Source organism: Panthera pardus, unplaced genomic scaffold, assembly GCF_024362965.1.
Source record: "Panthera pardus isolate Hobbes unplaced genomic scaffold, ASM2436296v1 HiC_scaffold_11, whole genome shotgun sequence".
NCBI lineage: Eukaryota > Metazoa > Chordata > Mammalia > Carnivora > Felidae > Panthera > Panthera pardus.
This window is the reverse complement of record NW_026526666.1, coordinates 7,157,585-7,180,770: the sequence shown is the minus strand read 5'-3', so window position 1 is coordinate 7,180,770 and position 23,186 is coordinate 7,157,585. Positions and strand designations below refer to the sequence as shown.

Below are 23,186 nucleotides of genomic sequence, written 5' to 3'. Positions count from 1 at the left end.
GCAGGCCCTTCTTGGTAGAGCAAAGGGTACCTTGCTGTGAGTGTGGCCAGGTGGCCCCAGGTATGCGTAAAACCATGGACGGGTCACGCCAGACACATGGCAAGTGACAGGTGTTCACATGCTGTACCTTCTGCTCTCAAACCGCGACTGCTGGGGGTATCGCTCCATGGTAGAGCATTTGACTGCAAACTGCCACTGCAGCTCGAGGCTGGGGTTGCTAAGGCATTGACCCCAACCCCACCCTGTGATCGTGGGGCTGGCCACACTGCCAGTCGCCGCGGGGCTGGTACAGAGGAGGAAGAAATCCCAGGGTGTTGTACCAGGGACCTCACTCCATCCAGGGCCAGAAACTGGCCTGGAATGTGTGTCCTTTTAAATATGTGAGATACACTCTCTTGCTGTACCAAATACGGCTCCCCACCCCCCCCCCCCAAAGTGCTCTTCTGGAAGGGGGTTCCTGCCAGAGGCACTGGTGTGAACAGAAGAAGAACCTAGCCACAATTCACACAGATGAAATTGCACTTCTTAACAAAAAGAAACTTTATAAACAGTTTGGGTTTTTGTTTTTGTTTTTTTTTTTTTTACTAATCATAAAAACAGCCCCCAGGAAGAGCCTAAGCTATGTTCAGATAGAAGCCTCAAAATTACTTTCAATTGTTTACTTTATGATGTTTACATAACACTTTTCACTTTTTAAAAAAGAAAAAAGAAAAAAAAATGCAAACTCTGACTTTTTAACAACGCTTCGGATTTTTCATGGGACGATGGAACTCTGACTCACCAACTGGATTTAAATGTTAATTTAGAAATGTATTTATTTGTGTGTTTCCCCCCCCCCCCCCACCACGTGGCTTTTCCTTAAGATCCTGGCAAAGGACATCCCTCCTGCCCAGACCCTTGTCTGTTTCCCCCGGTGGCTCTCGCTTCTTGCTTTACAGACTGCCTGCAGCCATGATTTTGTCACTGACATCCGTGAGCCAAAGACTGAGCCTTTTGGGCAGGAATAATAAGCAATACTACACAACTTGCTACTTTCAGAAAACTTGTGTTTTTTTTTTAGCTTCACCAATGGCAGCAGAGGAAGAAGGGATCTGGGATTTCGGTAAGTCCTCCTCTGCTGTTTGACCAAATTCTCCGTGATAAATATTGCGCGCAGATCACTAGGCGAAAAAAAAAAAAAAAAAAAAAGTTGACTCTCTGTCTTTCTTAGCGTCGCACAGAAGGATCTGCCAGATTTGACATAGACAAAGAAAGGGTCTCGTGTATTTTTGTCCATACCCGATGTTACATGAACTAATTGTATTGTTTTATACTGTGACCACAGATATTATGCAATGCACCGTTTGTTTTTTATTTCATTAAAGGAAGTTTAATTTAAATTGAAGTCGTGTGAGGAACTTGGTCTCGTTACCTTTTGGTCCCCTCTGCGTGAGGCATCACGGCCGAATGCCAGTGGCAGCTTTAACACCTTCCGATCTCTCTGACTCCTGCAATAACATTGTAGGTTGTCACTAAAGATAGAAGTGGATCTAACAGGATCAGTACTGAGAGCCCCACCACACGGAAAGCTGGGGGCCAGGATCCTGTTGCCGAGGAAGGTCTCCTGGTTCTTTGGTAAGTTCTCATGACCTTACGGGTCTCTCGTCATGAGAGGGGGAAGTTGGACGTTGTTCCTTTCTGCGGATGAGGAAACAAACGCAAGGTTCTGTGACCTTATCGTGACTGGAACACAACGGCTTTTCTGACTCATGACCCAGTCTGGAGCCAAACTGGTCCAGGAGGTGCCGGCCCCTGTGATAGAAAAACAGTGCTCCTTCCCAGGCCACTGGCTTCTGGAGCCCCAACTCTCTGCTGGTCTCTGCCCCCCCACCCCACACTCCCCTGTGGGTCCCATAGTGTCCTGGGTAGGGAGCTTCTCTGTGAGGTCTTCAGGGTCCGGGTCTGCATCCCAGTTACTAACCTTGCCTAAGGATATAGAAGGTACATGCAAAGTATACATGCACAATTAATGCCGTACTGTGGGGGATGGCCCGTCACTCATGCTTCTCGGTGAACCAGGAGGGTTCTGCTCACATCAGAATGTGACATAGTCACAGCTGGGTTTTAGCAGCCCCCTACCGATGACCGAACCTGTTCCTACCTCAGTTTAAATCAAAGACAAAACGACAGGGCGCCTAGGTGGCTCAGTCGGTTAAGGGTCCGACTTCAGGTCATGATCTCACAGTTCGTGGGTTCGAGCCCTGCTTCGGGTTCTGTGCTGACAGCTCAGAGTCTGGAGCCTGCTTGAGATTCGGTGTCTCCCTTTCTCTCTGTCCCTCCCTGCTTGCATTCTGTCTCTCTCAAAAATAAATAAACATTAAAAAAAATTTAAATTAAAAACAAAACAAACATTTGCTTCCCCACATACCTTGCCCACATACCATTTGCTTGCCTGGCTAACTTGTACTTGGGTCCCAGGGAGCCTTTTCTGCTCCTCCCGGCTAGCTGAGGGCCCCGGACAAATGCTGTGGAAGCCTGAAAGTGGTGTGAGGGCAGGGACCATTCGCTGCTGTGGCCCCAGGGGCCTCGTCATGGCAACAGCAAACACAGGGATTATTGTAATATGCCGTACACCAGGTTAAGTACCTCCAGTCTTCCCACGGTGGCTTCAGCAGACGCTGTCTTAACTGCTCTCCGTGTAACTGGATCTTCCCAATAAAAGCCACTCATTAACTCTGACCCACAGACCACTGTACGTCGCACCCTGTTTTTTTTTTAACATACGGGTTTTGTTATTATTAGGTGTTACAGGGCCAGCAGAACAAGAGATGACCGGCACTGAAAAGCTAGTTTGTTTTATACTCACCGATCCCAAGAGGAGGGGGTGCACCGTGCCACACGCTGGGAGGCCACACGGCCGAGACCAGGGTCCATCAGGAGGTGGAGGGCGGGGAGAAGCACAGGCAGCAGCCTTTATCGTGGTTTTCACGGGGAAGAACGGGCAAGGCAGGGTCCGCAGTTTGGTTAATTTCATTGGGCTCTGGGGTGCAGAAAACCTAAAACCTAGTTTTCTGGTACCTGGCCCTGGGGTGAGGAGGGCAGGAGACAGTGGTCCTGAGTGTGGGTGCCGCTGGAGAAGGTGGTGGGGGCGTGGGCTCTGGGTCCGTGGCTTTGTGCGTGCAAGGCGTGCTCACGGTGAATCAGTTCCTCTCGCTAGGAACTGGCCGGCTCTGGGAGCAGCGGTCCCCAGGGTCAACGAGGCCCTAGATATTAGAGTCTCAGAAAACAACATAGAAGGACATGATTAATACGTTCGCCAGTTGAGGCTTGCCGGCTGCACGGGCACACCTGAGTTCCACCTACAGCGGCGACGTTCACCTCAGCCCTCGCCGTCCTGATTATCCTCCAACCTGTTTTGCCACCAGTGTGGCTCCTGTGATTACATAAGTCCATTGCACGGCCACCAGTGAGATGTGAGTGCCAGAAAAAGAGGTGTGGTGACGAGATGCCTAGATGTTTACAGGTGACGACCCTACTCCCACCCAGAATTTGGACACTTAGGGAAGGACTTGAGTTTAGGAATCCTGCCATCAGTCCCCGCTTTGTGTTTCTCTGGACACCTTTTGAAATAGCCACTTGGAGGGGCTCTTTGGGAACAAGACCCTGTAATACACGCGTTTGTAATTTCAGAAGCTCACATAGTTATTTATTGAACAACTTAAAATATTTTTGTCACAGGGGCACCTGGGTGGCTCAGTCAGTTAAGCGTCTGACTTCCTCAGCTCAGGTCATGATCTTGCAGCGTGTGGGTTTGAGCCCCGCGTCGGGCTGTCTGCTATCAGCACAGAGCCTGTTTCCCAACCTCTCCCTCTGCCCCTCCCCAGCTCCTGCTGTCTCTCTCTCTCTCTCTCTGTCTCTCAAAAATAAATAAAAATTTAAAATAAAATAACCATTTAGAGTGAAGCCCTGGAAAAGTTGGATTGAGACCCTCCACCCCAAGCACCTTAAAGTTAATAGGGGTTTGCTCCCCTGCTCTCTATCTCGTGCTCACCCGTGACCTTGGCACGGAGGCCACCCTAACCCCAGCTTGGTGCCCCTATGCCCGTTGGCTGGGATGTGCAAGTAATAAATCTTGTGACTTTACGTCCTTTGTGTGAGTGTCTGGAAACTGCACCTTCCATCAAAGCGGCCCTGGGGGGCTTGGATGCTGAGAAAGCTACCTGCTGACCCCACGTGTGTGGCTCGTGCCCCCTCATTCAGCAGGTCATAATCTGCATATTCTTAACTGCATACAGAAGCTCCAGCTTGCCAACCAAGTGTGGATAAAAGTAAGATGAATTCTCTGGAAAGGCTCAACCAAGACAAATTGCTTTAAAAAAAAAAAATGCTATCAGTAGGTCCAGGCAAAACTGTTAAAGACTGATGGCGGACAAATCACGAAAATGTGGAAAAGATTCTGTACTTTGTTGGCTTCGCAAATGTTTCTTAAATTCTTCATTTGGAAGAAATCGTAAGTTCTTACTTCATTTGAAAGAACTCAAACTTTAAAGTTTTAGACTAGACATGATAGGTTTGGTCTCTGCAGGAAAGGGTTAGAAGCCTCTGGAAAACAGACCCATGCTCCAAGGAAAGACCTGGGCTTATGTCGAGAGATTGGTGAATGAATACGTTGGTTGACGTGAAGATAACGTGTAAGATACATAGGAATCTTTTTCCAATTGAAAATAACATGCATAGGGGCGCCTGGGTGGCTCAGTCGGTTGGGCGTCCAACTTCAGCTCAGGTCACGATCTCGCGGTCCGTGAGTTCGAGCCCCGCGTCGGGCTCTGTGCTGATGGCTCAGAGCCTGGAGCCTGCTTCCGATTCTGTGTCTCCCTCTCTCTCTGCCCCTCCCCTGTTCATGCTCTGTCTCTCTCTGTCCCAAAAATAAATAAACGTTAAAAAAATAAAAAAAGAAAATAACATGCATAACGTACATAGGAATCTTCTTCCAATTGAAAATAACATGCGTAACGTACATAGGAATCTTTCTAATTCTCAACTTTACCTGACATTTTCTGTTCATTGACCAACAGCTCTAATCATTTCAGATGATAGAGTTCCTGCTGTTAATATTCCCGTTCTTAGAAATAAGGAAATTACGACACATTAATTTGCTCAAATGAACTAGGAATTGAATTGAGACCTTTCTGACTCCAAAGTCTATACATTCATGCCCCCCACTCCTTATCTACAGAGGATACATTCCAGGACCCCCAGAGGATGCCTGAAACCACAGATAGTACCAAACTGTTTACTTAATGTTTTTTTCCTATGTGTACATATATACAGTTTAACTTACAAATTAGGCATAGTAAGAGGTTAACAACAATAACTACTAATAAGATGGGACAATGATAACAATATACGATAGCAAAAGGTGAATGTAGTCTCTCTTGTTCCCAAAATATCTTGTGGTCCTGTAACTCTCCTTCCTGTGATGAAGTGAGGTGAGTGACGGATGTCAGCATTGTGATGTAGCGTTAGGCTACTACTGACCTTGTGGCGGTGTGACAGAAGGAGGATCACCTGCTTTCAAAAGGCTGCAGGTGCCTGCAGAAAGTAAAGCCGTGGGTAAGGGAGAAATTCCTGTGCGTGTTGTAAATCAGTACACCAGCCACAGAGCCTGAATATTCTAAGCTTTGAGTATTTGTTGACTAGATAGATGAGTCAGCACTGGATCCTATCACTACGAAATTTCATAGGTCTTGTAGGAGAGGGTGGCACATAAATAATTCATTTTATTACTATATAAAAATGACAGAATCTACAAGCCTAGATTTTAAATTGTTTTGAATGAACAGGTATTTCCCAGGTAGGGAGGGGGCAGGGTTCCAAGGAGAGGAGTTAGTATCTGCACAGTTAAAGAGGGAAACAATGGTAAGACCCAGCAGAAAGACACCGTTCTGTGTCTGAAGGGCAGAGAGTTGACAAGGGCTGGCTCATAAAGGTCAAGTCAAGGAGTGTGGACTGGATCTTCTAGAAATATTTGAGGAGCTGCCGAAACACTTTGATCAGGAGAATGCCTGGCTAGGTTTCTATGTTACATCATCCTGTTATCGGGGAGGGTGGTGTGCAGGGAAGGCTGGGAGATGAATTGAACTGCGTTGGTCCAGCAGGAAAATCGAGGCCCCCGGTTGTGACAGCAGCAGGTAGGATGGACTCCTCAAAGATTTGAGGAAGAGCCGATAGGACTTTATAACCGGATGTGGAGTGTGGAGGCCAGAGCGTGGGTCTGGGTGGATACAGCCGCGTCCAACCACGTCGGACACTCAAAGTGTGAACAAGAAAACAAGGATTTCAGCTTCAGACTCCAGTTTGAGTTTCCTGGAGGACCTTCAAATGGAAATGTTCTCCACCAGCAAGGTGGTTGGGCTGGCACTTAAGGGACAAGGTGGGGTTGGAAGTGTATGTGATGGTCTGCATACAAATGGGAGATGAGACACAGCTGTCAGTTACTCCCTGGTAGGAAATTTAAGGACTAGCCCTTAGCAAGGGAGTATCTGGAGACGGCAGATGGCCTAGGAATGCCTTCTGCTGCTCTTTCTCTTCTGCTACCGTCCCCGACTCCCCATCTTCTACGCCCAAGCCGCATCCCCACCCAACGCCCTGGCTCTTGCCCCTGCCCACAGAAGTCCAGTTCAGCCTTTTCCCCACAGACAGGAGTCGCCATGCCCCATGAAAAGCTCTTCGGCCTTGGTTAACTAATTGTCAGCTCCTGGTGGAGCCAGGCAAGTGGGAAGAGACCTGGGTATCATTCTCCATCGCGGGGCCAGGTCACAGCTGGGCCCTCTCAAAGCCTGTTTTCTTCCTCTGCCTCACAAGGGTGTTGACTGAGGTCAGTATGGTCCCTTCCTGTGGGGTCACTGCTTGGTGCTCCACGAATGTAGGCTTGGTCTGCAGGCTTCCTCTGCCTTGGCAAATTCAACACCTGTGGGATGGCCCTCAATCTGACCTAAGCTGCAAGAGCTCAAACAGGGAAAATCATGACAAGCTTCCTACTGACCCCTTGGGGTTTTTCTTTTCCATCTCCTCCCACTCTCTGCCTTCTGGAATCATGAACGGCAAGCCAGAAGGTATAATAGCAAGAGCACTCTCACCACACACCTGTCAGGATGGCTAAAATCAAAAACACAAGAAATAAATGTTGGCAAGGGTGTAGAGAAAGAGGAACCCTCGTGCATTTTGGTGGGAATGCAAACTGGTGCAGCCAGTGTGGAAGACAGTATGGAGGTGCCTCAGAAAGTTAAAAATAGAACTACCCTACAATCCAGCAATTCCACTACTGGACATTTACCTAAAGAATATCAAGACGCCAATTCAAAAAGATACATGCACCCCTGTTTATTGCAGCATTATTTATAATAGCCAAATTATGGAGGCCGCCCAAGGGTCCAGTAATAGATGGCTGGATAAAGATATGGTGTATGTATACACACACACACACACACGCACACACACACCACATACACAATGGAATCTCATGAAGAAACCTTGCCATTTGCAACAGCATGGATGGATCTAGAGGGTATTATGCTAAGCGAAATAAGTCAGAGACAAATACCATATGATTTCACTCATGTGGAATTCAAGAAACAAAACGAAAAGCAAAAAAGAGACAAACGAAAAAACAGACTCTTAACTATAGAGAACAAACTGATGGTTACCAGAGGGGAAGGGGGTCGGGGGGATGGGTAAAATAGGTGATGGGGATTAAAGAGTGCACTTACTGTGATAAGCACTGGGTGATATACGGAATTGGTGAATTACTATATTGTACATCTGAGAATAATATAACACTTGTATGTTAACTGTACTGGAGGTAAAATTAAAAAAATAAAAATCACTGAGCCAAGAGCAAATAGGCATCCATTTCCTAGCCATACAGTCTTGGCTAGGTCAGTTGATTCCTCTGAACCTCCGTTTCCTCATCTGTAAGATGGGATTAGCCGTACCTGTCACATGGTGATGTGAGCTATTCTCTAAAATCGTGTATATGAAAATATCTTGCACAAAGCCTACGTGTAAAAGGTCCCTGTTGAAATATGTTGGGGCCTGAATGCTTCAGAGAGGAGGCCACATATCTAGCTGCTGTGATTTTGTGGGCTACGTGTGCATTTCAAGTCTCAAAAAAACTCCACACATTTCTTTTTATTAATCTTCCAGGAACTGGAACAAAATTGTTTCTTTTGTACATTCCTGTGTTGCTTTGTCCATTACTGGTTCTCTCCCTCCATCTGATTCAGGAAGTACATTTTTACATTCTTTTCAGCTGATACAATTACAATGCAGTGATTCCCCAGGTAATGGAATAACACTCTCTCTGGCTCTCTTTCTTTCTTGTTTTTTCCCCCTGTGGACAACGGAAAGCTTCTTTTTCTTTTCTTTTTTCCTCTCCAGAAAAGAAGCGACATCACTCAGTCAGTGTTAATTCTGGCAGAAATGGAGCCACTAAAATGAAAAGGGGAAAAAACCATTCTTTCTGGCAACGGCTAGAAATGAGAAGTTGCATCATATTTATTTGGTTGAATGTATTTCAGGAATACCGATACCGTGTATTATTGGCAACCATCGTCTCTGTGGTCAATGCCCATTTCTAAACTAATTCTTCTTTCAGGGCATGTGGCAGATTGATTACATCAGTGACTCCGGTTCTTTACCTGTCCTTCTGCCCCTGTCACTTTGCAGTTCTCCTCACTAGAAAGATGATGGAGGCTGTTAACCTATCTCTTACATTTGGACTTGGCCATGTGACTTGCTTTGGTCTATGGGATGTTAGCAGCCATGATAAAAGTAGAAGCTTTAAAAAGCGCTGTTGTGTTTCCATGAGTTATTTGTCCCCCTGACATCACCATAAAAACCTGCTTGGGCTAGCCTACTAGAGGGAGTGCGAGGGATGCAAGCCAAGGCTGTTCTAGACCGTCCGGCTCTGGACAGGTGACCCACAGGCTTTTGAACAAAAAGAAATGTTTACTGTTGTAAGCCACCAAAGTTTTGTGGTTTGTTCCACAGCAATAACTAACTCATACAGTGTGTTTGCCTAAAATTTTGGTGCCTGGGGGTGACCCATGACTTCTCCAACTGAAATGATGAGCAAATTACTGTACTTGAAGCCCCATTGATGTTACAGTTAACAGCCTGGAGAGTAGTTTGAAATCCCTATTCAAGGTAAACTATCCTTTAACTGTTCCCTAAATATAACCTGCACATCCCTGCCTCTGTATCTTTGTACATTTCATTTCTCCCTACTGGAATTTCCTTCCCTCCCTCCTCTGCCTGTTTGAATCATACAGATCCCCAAGGACATACTTAAAACCAGCCTTTTCGGAATGACCTATGGCTGTTCCCTGCCTACAGTGGCCTCTCCAGCCTATTAACTCTTAGGATATTTCTCGTTTGAGCCATAAAGTGGATACTCAACACACGCTGCCTTATTTGGTTACCCTCCCTCTCCCTCCCTCCTTCCTTCCCATTCCTTCCCTCCTTCCTTTTTTTCTTTCTTTCAAACAAATACATACATATTCAAGCACATATATAAAGCACATATGGAAAAAATGTTAAAAATTGTTTGAATATAGGTGTAGGTTTGTGGTGATTTTAAAATAATGTCCATGAATTCTTGACACTCCTCCTTTCAAAACGCACAGCCTAATTTCCCTCCCCTTGAGTGTGGGCTGGACTTAATGATTCCCTTTTAACAAGTAGAATAGGGCGGAAATGGTAGTGTGTAACTTTGAAACTAGGCCATAAAAGGCACTACATCTTCCTCCTTGGCCTCAGTCTGGGGGGAGCCAGCCGCCATGTTGTGAGGACACTCAAGCGTTGCTGTGGAGAGGCCCACGTGATTAGGAGCTCATGCCAACTGGCTACTGCTTCTTATCTATGGTTGTTTATTAAACTAGATTTCAAGTTCCTGGAGGGAAGGGCTCGTCTTCCACTTGTTTTATCTCCAACCCTTGCATCATAGTACCTTGAAAAGGGAAGTATAGAGCTTTTCACTAAACACATTAATATTTATAGGTTGACTAACATTGGAGAGCTAATTGTTAGGTATCATCACCAATAAATAACACCAGAGGGAGAGAAAGTGAAAACTAAAAAAGGGTAGAAGCTAGAGGCTTCCAGATCTGAGTTTGTTGAATGTTACCCTATTGTACTATAATTGCCACTGGGAAAGTAAGTCCTATCTTAAATGCTGCTTTTACCCTAAAGATTGGCCTGATTTCCCATTCTCCTCAAATCAGCTATGCCTTCTCCCTCCTTCAAATGTCCATCTCTTTATTTGCATTTCTCCCAGGTGACCTCACCTAACTTACCTTGTGTGATAGCCAATCGTGTTCCTGTTCACCTCCACCCAGCTCCAGCATCCCTCAGAAGATCCTCAGATCAGAGGCTACCTTCTAATTCCAAATGCATCTCTAGCTATTTGTCCTCAGTGTATATATATATATATATATATATATATATATATATATATATTTTTTTTTTTTTTTACAGAGTTGATCAAAGTTTATTCATTTATTATTTTTCCCCTGATATTTAAATCCGCTTTACTAAGCTAAAATTTTTAAAAATACAAAATGCATCCACTTTATGGATACAGTATAAGGAATATTTTAAGTACTTTATTTTCTAGACTAATTTTAGGCTTATAGAAAAAAAATTACAGAAAGTACAGTGAGTTCCCATAGGATTTCTCTGACCCCTGAAAACATTTCTCTGTCAGCAAAGTAGCAGGGTACAAAATCAACATACAGAAATTGGTTGCATTTTTATACACCAATAATGAAGCAACAGAAAGAGAAATAAAGAAACTGATCCCATTTACAAGTGCACCAAGAACCATAAAATACCTGGGAATAAACCTAACCAAAGATTTGAAAGACCTGTATGCTGAAAACTATAGAAAGCTTATGAAGGAAATTGAGGAAGACATAAAAAAATGGAAAAACATTCCATGCTCATGGATTGGAAGAATAAATATTGTTAAAACGTCAATACGACCCAAAGCAATCTACACATTCGATGCAATCCCAGTCAAAATTGCACCGGCATTCTTCCCAGAGCTAGAACAAGTAATCCTAGAATTTGTATGGAACCACAAAAGACCCCAAATAGGCAAAGTAATATTGAAGAAGAAAACCAAAGCAGGAGGCATCACAATCCCAGACTTTAGCCTCTACTACAAAGCTGTAATCATCAAGACAGTATGGTATTGGCACAAAAACAGACCCATAGACCAATGGAATAGAATAGAGAACCCAGAGTTGGACCCACAAATGTTTGGCCACCTAATCTTCGATAAAGCAGGAAAGTATCCAAAGGAAAAAAGTCTCTTTAGCATATGGTGCTGGGAGAACTGGACAGCGACATGCAGAAGAATGAAACTAGACCACTTTCTTACCAGTAAGATCTGCCCCAGCCTGCCTCTGTGGACCCTTCTCCCTCCATACCAGCCTCAAACTTTACCCCAACAGGGGAACGTGACTGGTGCATTAGTATCCACACTAGACTGCTTCTCCCCCAGCTGTACCTGCCCCTCTTCATTCCTAATTGTCTCATTTGGCCCAGCCCCGCCCAGCCTGACCTTGTCTCCTGCCCACTGACTTTTCCTACCCCTTTCAGCAGCTGCATTGACTGTTGTGCTCGAAAACATTGCATTGTGATTATCTGAGTAGGTGGAAGTTTCCCGAGAACAAAGGCTGGGTTGTTAACATCTTCGTTTGTGCAGAACTTAGCAAAGCACCCAGAACACAGAAGTACTAAACAAGTTGGATGGATGGATGGATGGATGGATGGAACGAGCAGAAATCTGCCTGATACTGTGGCCTGAAGCAGGCCAGTTCATTCTTGATGTATCTAGATGTAGCCTTGACCTAGGGAACGAATGTCTTCAGTGAGCCCGTCCTTGGATGATCTTGTCTTCTAGGGTGAGTTGGCCTGGGTTCAGTGCCAACTGTCATATTTAGGCATTCATTGACCATCCTTGGTGCCAGGCCCATATTGGGCAGATGAAGATTCACTTACATGTCACATGATGGTAGATGATTTTACTGAGCATTTACTAAGTACCAGATATTGTTCTAGGTGCTTTAAGTGAATTAGTTCATTCAATTCACACAGCAGTCTGATGGGGTACATACTATTAGTATCTCCATTTTGTAGATGAGTTAGAAAAGTTAACAAGCACATAGAGCTATTAAAAATAGAATCTGCATGCAAACCCAGGCAGCCTGGTTCCAGAGACTGACATTACCAGCACCTCATGTCTCCCCAGGTTCGTGTTTTCGGGGGGGTCCTTGCATTTCTCGGTCCCTTCCTCTCCCAAGTTGGAAGGACAGGTAAGGGCTAAGAAGAGAAAATTTCAGCTTGGTTTTTTTTTATTTAGTCAGTTATATTCCCTCGTGATTACTTAAGGATACGCAGTTAGCCAGGATGGGGTCTGTATTTTCTTCTTTCTATCTGTATACGTTTACTTACCCAGTGTAACTTTTCTCACCCAGATTTGAGTGATTAGCAAAAAAGTTCATGATGCAAACGGTTTTGCTCTGTGCAAACCATCTGTCTTTCTCAGTGGGCTGGAAACCACACCACTGCTTCCTCTTTACCTTTGTAGTGAGAGCACAGCCTTTGTCACTGGGTGTCTGAACAACTTCAGTGACACCGCCAGGAGAGGTCTGTACTGGTCCAAATGGCACACATCCTATACGTGGCATCTCTCTTTCTCCTTCTGAGTAAGTGTCATAATTGTGCCTGTCTCTGTTGTCACCGGAGCTAGTCAACAGGAGGCTGGTGGGTGGTGGAACAGGACAACTTGGTACTTAACGGGAAAAACCGTGCCACACATCTCTGGCACACGCAGTAATTTTTGACTTACTGATAATGGTTTCATGGTTTGCCTCAGCATCCTCGAGTTCCAGGGAGGCGCAGTGCTTGGTTGAGTCCCACAGACCTGGTCCCACTGTTTTGTTTTATTTTGTTTGTTTTTGTTTTTTTTTTTTACATTTGTCTGTGGGGCCAGTTCTGCCAGTTTTGCTGGTCCTGCATTTACCTTTTCTTCCTGGGCTAACCCATCCCTGGAGAGAGTGAGGGCCCAGCTCCCCAGACTGACAGGTGGCCTGAAGGTTTCTCTGATGTGTGAGCCTTGGGGATGTGGCTGGATGGAAGGAAAAGGTATTAGGGTACTTAGTAGTTTTAGGTTAAGCTAAAAGAAGGTTCTGGACATCACCCACGAACTGAAGCAGGGGAATTGACCTGAGGGACTGAGAAGGGGCCAAGAAGATTCACTGGGCTCCGCTAAAGGGCATATGGAGGGGCCTTAGCTATGGCCCAGGAGCATCAAAACATATTAGAACAGGGTGGAGGAAAGGGACATTTGGGGGTAGACTGAAAAGCTAATGGCCTGGGTTGGGAATGAAATCTTTCCAGAGCAAGTAGCAGGTACTGGTTTTGTGCTATGGGTTCCTTTAGCATCTGGTGAAGCCTAGAGAACCCACCTTAGCATCATTTTTTAAATGCCTAAAATGAAATGCATAGGATTATAGGGGAAGTCAGTCATGCTGAAATGCAATCATCAAAATATCTTTAAAGAGTGACATAGTGATGTGTCTGCTTCTTTGCGGATTCCATAAGGAGATCTAGAGGTGGTCTGTCAACCACCAAACTTCAAAGTAGGAATGCGTATGAATCATATTTCAAGATATTTTCAACAACTGTAATATGATATGGAAATATCTATGGTTTGCTGTCTACATTCATGACCAAAGGAAATGCTGAGTTCTCATTAAGACTTGTGAAGATAAAGATGTAGTTTTTTGTTTTTCACTGGAGTTTATGGGCCCTGTGATCCTGTGTGTGGACCCAGGCTAGGAACTCCTGCTGTAGAGACTAGATTGTGTTAGTGTGGGGACTCAAGTGATGGTAGGGGAACTAAGTGCTGTGACTAAAGCATGGAGAGGCTACAGCATTCAGCACATTGGGGTGCTTCATGAACACTGGCTTGAACTGAACGGGGTACAGTGGATGTTGGATTGTGTGAGGCAAGGCTCAGATCTGGGGCCTGATGGGCAAGAGGTGGTCTGCAGGATTCATTACAAGAACCAGTTAGTTGCTGGGTGATGGGCACCCACCAGACTGGCTTGGCAAGCTTTGATGGCTGGGTAGTTGGATGGGGACCTTCCTATGTGCCCTGGTCACTTGTTGAGTATGAATCTTGGTGGGGTTTTTTTTTTTTCCCTGAGTATGATTCTGAAGTGTATGTGCTTTGTGTATTTGGCCTGTGTGTTTGGCCTGTGTATTGGGGAAAACGGAGTGTACATTGTGCAACAAGTCAGACGTTGCAAACTCTCTCACACGCTTTCTTTCTTTTTTTTTTTTTTTTTTCTGGTGAGCAGGCTGGAAGCCCTGGATGAAGGCAGGTTGTAGGCAGGTTCAAAAAAGAGAAGCTGGAAGCTTTTCCTTAACTCATGTAAACAATTATAAATATATATGAGGTGTATATTTACTACTTCTTTTATTTTAATGTTTAGTATTTTTCTTATGAAAATTTTTTAATGTTTGTTTATTTTAGAGACAGAGAGACAGAGCACAAGTGGAGGAGGGGCAGAGAGAGCCAGAGACAGAATCTGAAGCAGGCTGTAGGCCCTGAGCTGTCAGCACAGAGCCCGACGCGGGGCTCGAACTCATGAGCCGCGAGATCATGACCTGAGCCGAAGTCGAACACTTAACCGACTGAGCCACCCAGGCGCCCCAATATTTATTATTTTTGAGAGAGAGAGCGGGGAAGAGGCAGAGAGAGAGTGAGAGGACTCAAAGTGGGCTCCGTGCTGACAGCACAGAGCCCCATGCGGGGCTCAAACTCCCTGTGAGATCATGACCTTTAACCAACAGAGCCACCCAGGCGCCCCTGTATTTATTTCTTCTAAATTCTGACTCACTATCCAGCACTCATTTTGTGTACAGCCACAGTTTTTATGTGAGAACACATAAATCAGGAAGTAACTTGAAAGAACTTTGGAAGCCCACGCTTTGTCCTTCCTTATACATATGGAGGGAAAATTATAAATCATGAAGGAAATTCAACCCTGATCAATTGACCAGTTGTGTTGTTTAGCAAATGTATACTTTGTCCAAATTATTTTTTTTAAATAAGCGTAAAGACCGATCGGTTCTGTTAGAACATGGTGCTAGATGAGGTGAATGTCATGGGTAGATGAGCTCTTGGACTTAGCTTTGCCTGCCTGATCCATCACCCCTCACGCTGACTGCCCTACATATAAAAACCACTAAGGTGGGAGGGAGGGTACTGGGGAGGGGCCGATTTTTTTTTTTTTTTAATCGTACTGAGACTTTATGCATAGAAAAAAAAAATGTTTTTGGTTGGAAGTTCTCTCAGCCTCCAAGTGTATAGGGTTTTTATACGTGTAAACAAAGAGATACTGCTTGTCTTGCTTGACGTTCTCCAGGTAGGTTTTGTGTAAAGTGGAATCATTTGAAGTTGCTGTTTTTGTGTGTCAAAAATGGTCAATTATGGGCCATTTTGTATGATTCAGCCTAACAGCTTCCATTTAAGTAATATTGTAGTCATAAATTTGGCAGTCCCGGGGATATTTTTGAACAAAGCCAGTACCTGAGAATTCTCTGTGTTTCAAAAGTGTGACCTCAGTGGAGTATGTCGGCACCCAGATGTGTGCCCATTAGGCAATGGGAATTTGAGCTGCCATGCAAAGATTTCTAACCCTCTGATTGGAAGAGAAAGCAACAGAAGAGCCCTCTGAAGTAGTTTACCCCTGAGGAGGAGGAGAGATGTGTACAACATATCCCACAGAGAATGTAATTATACAAGATGCTTCAGCGCATGGTCCCAATGCATAGCCATTTGAGTTGACCTCTGTCAGCCATTCCTTTCACATTAAAAATACCTATGAAACTTCCACACGGTTGCTCCACTTCTCTGAGAAAGCAGTCCCTTCCCACTCATGTTCTTGACCTCACGCCTCTACGAGGACCTTCCTCCATTCATCATCCTCTCTGGCGTCATCTATCTTTACCCCTCTGCACCTTCTCTGTCCTTAAACATGTCCTTCCAGCCCTCCCTGCTCCTCCCCTCTCAGCTACTCTTTCCAGCTGCCACCCTATGCTGCTTCCTGTCTCCACAAGACGTCTTGGGTAGTTTACACCCTTTCTTACCCTTGAAATCCTCTGTTTCTGCTCTATTGAAATCTCTTTTTACAAAAATTTCCACTGATATCTTCCTCATCAAATTAAAAAGACTGTGCCCTGCCTTTAGGGTCCTTACCCTCCCAGCAGCGCTCAACAACCAGACAAGCTCTTTAGTGTCAAGTTTTTCCTCCTTTGGTTTCCGAGCTGCTGTGTCCCGGCTGCTCTCCTATCTCCCTCACTCTTCCTTCTGTAGGTCTGTTCCTCATCCTGTCCCTGAACTAGAGAGACCCTCTAGTTACCTCTCTTCAGCCTTCCTCCTTGTATTCCCTATCATTGCCCAGCACTGTCAGCAACCGAATCTGCACCTGTGGCCCAGAACCCTCGGTGGTTACAAGCAGCCATTCACAAGAAGCAGTGAGAAGCAATGGAGACAGCCAGGGATTTGACATTTGCAAATCTGGGTTGGAGTCTGGTTCAACCATTTGCAAGTCTCACATTGCTAAATATGGGGATATCACAGAGTTCTTAAAAGGATTAGATTACAAATATTTTCCAAGTTGAGTAGACTTGAGTTGAGTAAGTACCAATATATAGGGGTTCCTGGGTGGCTTGGTCAGTTGAACCTCTGACCCTTTTTTTTTTAAGTTTATTTATTTATTTTGAGGTGGGGGGGTAAGAGAGAGAGGGAAAGAGAAATCCCAAGCAGGCTCTGCACTGTCAGCACGGAGCCCCGATGAGGGCTCAATCCTAAAACCGTGAGATCATGACCTAAGCCTAAATCAAGACCGGATGCTTAACCAAGGCACCCTGAGCCTCCGACTCTTGTTTTCTGGTCAGGTCATGATCCCAGGGTCGTGGGATCAAGCCCTGAATCAGGCTCTGTGCTGAGCATAGAACCTGCTTAGTATTCTCTCTCTCTCTCTCTCTATCTCTCTCTCTCTCTCTCTGTCTCTCTCTCTCCCTCTGCCCCTCTTCCCTACTTGCATGTTCTCTCTCTAAAGTTAAAAAAAAACAATAATAATTTAAAAAGTACAAATATATATATATTTAAATATTATTTCCAAATGCTTGCTGGATATCCTTCCTGTTTACCTAATGGTGTTCGAATTTTGTATTTTCAAATATCAAACACATTATCTTCTCCCTCACCCTTGAACACGCAACAGTCTCTTCCTGATACCCTTATTTCTATTAACAGTACTATTTCACCCTCGGTCAGCCTCACAAAACCTGCCATCATTTTTTATTTCTTCCTGCCTTTCATCTCCATCCACCCCTTCTACCTCCAAGCATCCAAGGCACTGAAAAACTCTCTAGATTTTATCTCCACAGTGGCTTCGAAATGACAGTCCCTTTCTTTCCATTCTTATTGCTGTCATTACTTCTTTCCCGGGCTACCAGAATTCCCTAATGTTTATTTCTAACTCCCATCATCCTACACAGCTGTCAGGCTAATTTTCCTAAGACCTTTCCAACACTTCCAGTGGATTCCCCAGCACCTAATCAGTCAAGTTCAAACTTTCAGACATGATAGTTAAGTCCTTCATGCTTTGGGCCCCAAATTCCTATCAACCTTGCCTCCTTCTATTAATCTTGATGTAACCCTCCCCCTGATCCAGTTTATCGCTCCTTAATTCCTAAACAAGTCTTCCAATTCCTACTCATACAATTTTCTCGTGAAGTCTCCCCACTTAAATTATCCTAATCTTTTTGATTCTCCAAATTCCACTTCTCATACCATCTCTCTCCCATAAACCTTCCCTGTTTCCCCCCTTCCTTCAAATTCCTCAGAACAGTTTTATCATCCCCTGTCTCAGAGAGATGACCACCACCCTCCTTGACTTATACAGTCACAAAGTTAAAGACCATCCCCATCCCATCTTCGTTTCTTAGTTCCTTGAAGTATCAGGAATACTATAAGTTGTTGAATAAATATTGGATTGGCAAATAAAGCACTAGAAAATGGAGTGCTAATTTTTGCAAGAAAATATTTCAGATGTGGTATCCATCACTGAAAAGTCATGGAAAATGTTGAAAAGTGTTGCCTAGCCACCAAAATAATATTGTGGTAACATGCCGTGTTAGAAACAGGTTAGTGGTAACTTAGAAACCATACTTCTAAAAGCAGTCTTTTTTGAGAGAGAGAATGAAAGGGGGAGGGGCAGAGGGCAGGAGAGAGAGAGAGAGAGAGAGAGAAAGAGAATCCCAAGCAGGCTCCACACTCTGCACAGAGCCTGATGCAGAGCTCAATCCCACAATACCTACATCATGACCTGAGCCAAAATCAAGAGTTGGATGCTGAACCGACTGAGCCACCCAGGTGCCCCAGAAACCATCCTTCTAAAAACATTTTTATTGTGGAACTATAACACATAAGGAAAGTTAACAAAACATAAACATGCAGTGTAATAAATAAGTAAAAAGTAAAAACCATGTGATCACTATCCAGGTCGTGAGCTAGAATATTGCTAGAAACACCCATCCCCCCTGCCACATGCCCCAGCCAGATCATAACCCTCTCTGCACACACCATCACTGTCCTGCCTTCCGTGATAACCACTTCCCAGCTTTTCTTCCTTTTAAAGTGGCTTTATCTGTTATTTTTCCATTTATTGAACACTCTGGTGTGGTTTTACCTGTTTTTAAATTTTTATAAAGACTGAAATCACTCTGTATATAGTCAAAAAGATTCTCAAGTATTCTGCATCGTTCATTAAACACAGTCATCCACAGTACAACCAGTCACAATCCATCCGCTTTCACTTCTGTGTAATATTCCATTTTATGGACATACCACAGTCATGTCATTCAGCTGTTGATGGACATATGGGTGCTGTCCAGACTGGGGCCACAATGAACAGTGCTGCTGTGGGTGTCCTTGCACAGGTAGCCTGATGCACGGGCACACATTTCTTTAAGATATGTGCCTAACCCAGCGGGCAACGTCTTGTATGTTTTTCGTCATTTACTTTCAAAAAAGTGTTCCAGCCTAAATCCCCATTCCTTCCCCCCCTCACCAAGAAGCTTCTCTCTGGGGACCAGATTAGAAGCAATATTCGTCCTCAGTTCTCTTGCAAACCACTCCGAGGCTTCAGTTATCCAGCTCAGTGCTCACAAAGAAAAATGTTGTCATAGACATGACAATTGCACTACCCATTTTTTCTCACGTAAACATAGTTCCAAGATGCACAATTCCAAGCCCTTTTTCTACAAACACACAATTTCTCCAATCACAGCAACACACTGTTTGCCTCTATTATCATTCCCTTACCGAAATCTTGACAGCACTCCTTTTGAGGGGGACAAAAGAGCAGGTGTGAGAGTACACTCCACTCTCAGGACTAGGCTGCTCAGCTGTGAAGGGGGTGGGGGTGGGGTTTACCATTGGAAATCGGGTACCGTTTTCCTGTAATCACAGACTAACTTGTTCCTAACCAAATACACTTTGTCAGAATGAACCCAAACCTGTATGTCAGTCCAAATGACTCATACTTAATGAGCACCAACACTCACAAATATTGCTGAAATGGGTTACTTGAGGAAGAAAATTAAATTTCATTTGGGCGTTCTTCTGTAAAGGCTGGATTTACACCTATTCAGTGTTGCACAAGTGTGAAAGAAAAATGGTGAAACCAGTGATTTTCAAGGTCCCTGCTAGGCCTTTAGTCAGTGTTCTGAAAATGATGTGAACATTAAAATTATGTTTTAGGAGATTCTGCGTTTTGACATATTCTGGGGTTCTTTGAACAACAACAACAGAAAAGTGTTCTGAGTTTCCATCTCTAGTGGAATGGAAATCCTGACATTAGACACTGAGGCTTCCTGGGGTCAATGCAGATAGCTTTCACCTGGAGGCTGCTGGCAGGAAAATGTCAGGAGTCACCCCTCTGGATGCAAGGAACTCTGTGGTTCAGTTCTGTGGCGCCACCACAGAATCCACTCTCAAAAAAATGAAAAAGGTGCCCATTCAAATGGAAACCATGCTTGCCCGTTTTAATCAATGTAACCTTCCCTTAACTGGCTTAGAATGTTACCAAAAGAGAGGCAGCATCAGTGTCTAGAAAATGGTGGAGTTGACAGTCTTTCTCCTCCTCATGTTCCTCAAGTAAACTTTTTTTTTCTCCCCTGAATGGACAGGGGTCCAAATAGCCAGAAGGTTCCATTTCTAACCTAGGTAAATGGAAATAAAATGTGACTTGATATACATAAACATTTGGGATTTTTGCCATGATTCCCAGATCCCAACTGGACAACAGGCATGGTCCTCCAGAATTTCTATGAAGAGGCTAAAAGGTGCAATCTGGTTGAAAGGAGATACAGGGGGGTTTCACTTTTTTTTTTTTTTTTTTGCCAATTATCTACAGCAAGGAATGTATTTTATATACGTAATTACTATACATACAAACACAAATGTATCAAAATGAAAAAAGTTTCACGACACTGTATTTATCCTACTATGTTGCAGTGTACTCTGACATTTTCTATTGATTCTGTTACAATAAAAATAAAAGGGCTGGTCATGAAAAAAAAAAAAAAAAAAAAGATATGTGCCTAAGTCTGGCTGGCGTTGCCAAAAATGCCTCAAATGGTCTCTGTTGAGTAATGTTTTGGTAAGTAATAAGTTATGTTTTTCCTATATTTATGTTCTAACTTCCGTTCGAACATAATATAAATATATGACATCAACCGGGATTTATGAATAAATTGGCATATTTTCATTACTACGGGAAATGCGTGTGGTGGATTGGAGGTTTGCTTGTTTCCCAGTTTTGCATTAAGCGTTCAGTCTGTGATCTGTAGTGGACTACATCAGATAACCACTTGCTGTTTCTCCCCGTTTTTTGTAGGGCCCCTTCTATCAGAATTGTGTCCGTTCCAAAATTCCTATCCTCAGCCTTCTCATGGTCTCTGTAAGGCCATTTTTCCTTTCTCTCACTTTCTTCCACTCTAGTCTCCTTGACTTGCTGCTGTTTTTGTGGATTTGCAAAATTCAGCGGGTACTCTGCTGCTGCCCTACCTTCTTACGAACTCTATTCTGTTCGTTCCACAATCCCAGCAATTGCTGCCCATCGGACTCTTCTGACGTCTTTCCATCTTTCCTCTCGTCTTCAGCCCCCAGGCCCCCAGTGAAAGATTCAGCTCACCCTTTGGCACCTGTCATTAGCTCTTTGTTCTTTGTGGAACACAAACTAACCTTTGGTATTCACATGCTCCATAAACACAGACATTTTAATTTCTGCCAAATGCCGGAGTTTGAAAACGTGCAAAGAAAATGCTGCTATTTGGGGCGCTTGGGTGGCTCTGTCGGTTAAGCGTCCGACTTCGGCTCAGGTCATGATCTCGTGGTTTGTGAGTTCGAGCCCCACCCGTGTCGGGCTCTGTGCTGACAGCTCAGAGCCTGGAGCCTGCTTCAGATTCTGTGTCTCCCTGTCTCTCAGCCCCTCCCCTGCTCATGCTCTGTCTCTCTGTCTCTTAATAATAAATAAATGTCAAAAAAAAATTTTTTAAAAGAAAGAAAATGCTGCCATTTGATCATATTCTGTCCTTTCACCCTAATGCTTGAGATGTGTGTCTCAACAGGCAGCATTCCTGAGTAGTCCCAACTGAAAACTTCTGGTAAGAGGAGAACTGAAGTGAATTTGATCCCAGATCCTGGTGGACTTGATGGGCCATCTTTTAGGAAGCTTTTCAGTAAGGCTGCAGTGGCTCTTTAAAAAATTACAAAAAAAAAACCAAACAAAAACCAAACCCTCCCCAGTATAGAAAGGAAATGCCTCGCTCTTCAGATGCTAATTTTAGCTAGTCCTGCATCAGACCTGGCCGCGGGCTACAAATAGTTCTAACCAAGTAGCAAGACAAAGAAAGCTGGGCAGCATGGACAGCGTGGGCGGTACCCTAGACTTTGTCTCTCCAGCAATGTCTGTGAGGACAGCCTGACAGGCACCCGGGAATTGGAGTCTGGAGGAAGTACTTGCTGAATTTTCCCGTAAAATAATGTAAAAGGCGAATTATCATGCATTGTATTTACTTTCAAATAAGTGCCCTCAGATAACACTGGGCACTAAGCGTTGCCAGTCATAACACGGGTGAAGCTGACTTTTTTTTTTTTTTAAGAGCCTAGGAATTACTGTGGAAGTTAAAGTTGTAAAAAACCCAATGAACTCATGAAGGCATTCCACTGCTCCTCAGCCTGGAGTAGGTGTTGAACATTTGAGTTGATTATAGCTAATAACCTGTGATCTCATTTACTAGAACTATAATACAGGGAGCTGTATAAGGTGGCACACGGGGGACCGGAGCACTAATCTATTTTTATTCCCCTTTCTTCCTCCTCCTTGCAAGCTAAGCTCAGCATTGGCCAGAGAAAAGTAACGGTCCAGAAAGGACCGCTGTTTCGGGCTGAAGGCTACCCTGTCAGCATTGGCTGCAATGTAACTGGCTACCAGGGACCTTCTGAGCAGCACTTCCAGTGGTCCGTTTACCTGCCGACAGCCCCGACTCGAGAAATCCAGATCATAAGCACCGCGGATGCCACCTTCACTTACGCGGTGTACGCGCAGCGAGTGCGAAGCAGGGGGATCTACGTGGAGAGGGTCCGGGGCAACTCAGTCTTGTTGCACATCTCAAAGGTCCAGCTGAAGGATTCTGGAGAGTATGAGTGTTACACACCGAACACGGATAAAAAATACTACGGCAATTACAGTGAGAAGACTAGACTCATTGGTAAGCTGTTTGGCCTCCTGCGCCTGCCGGTCCCCCGACAAGCCAGACCCCCACCATCACGATGCCTTGCAACGTGACGTGCCTTCACGTTGTGTCAAGCCCTTTGGCAAGAGAGCCCTCGCGGCCCACTGGATGTGTTGCAGATTGGTCACAGATCAGTATCCCACATTCTCTAAAACTCTCAATTCATCTCTCTAGTCAACCTTGCCATGAAGATATAGATAGTGTATAAGTCTCCGAAGGCCTTGTCCATAGCTAGCTGCAGGTTGATCAGACAGAACTGT

At 44.5% G+C, this 23,186-nt stretch overlaps 1 protein-coding gene and 1 long non-coding RNA gene across 2 annotated transcripts in view; one reads left to right on the top strand and one right to left on the bottom strand.

Moving 5' to 3' along the window:
• Positions 1 to 830: 830 nt before the first annotated feature.
• Positions 831 to 3,346, bottom strand: LOC109272139 (uncharacterized). Its single transcript, XR_002082309.2, has 2 exons — positions 2,846 to 3,346; positions 831 to 1,511 (listed from the first exon to the last, which is right to left on the bottom strand). It is a non-coding gene; the product is annotated as an uncharacterized LOC109272139 (long non-coding RNA).
• Positions 3,347 to 10,620: 7,274 nt separating this feature from the next.
• CD101 (CD101 molecule) overlaps positions 10,621 to 23,186 on the top strand; it is a 40,379-nt gene continuing 27,813 nt past the window's right edge. Inside the window, exons 1-2 of the mRNA XM_019457980.2 lie at positions 10,621 to 12,752; positions 22,522 to 22,902. Of these exons, the coding sequence (XP_019313525.2) occupies positions 12,710 to 12,752; positions 22,522 to 22,902 (424 nt within the window). The 5' untranslated portion in view covers positions 10,621 to 12,709. The remainder of the gene's footprint in view (positions 12,753 to 22,521; positions 22,903 to 23,186) is intronic.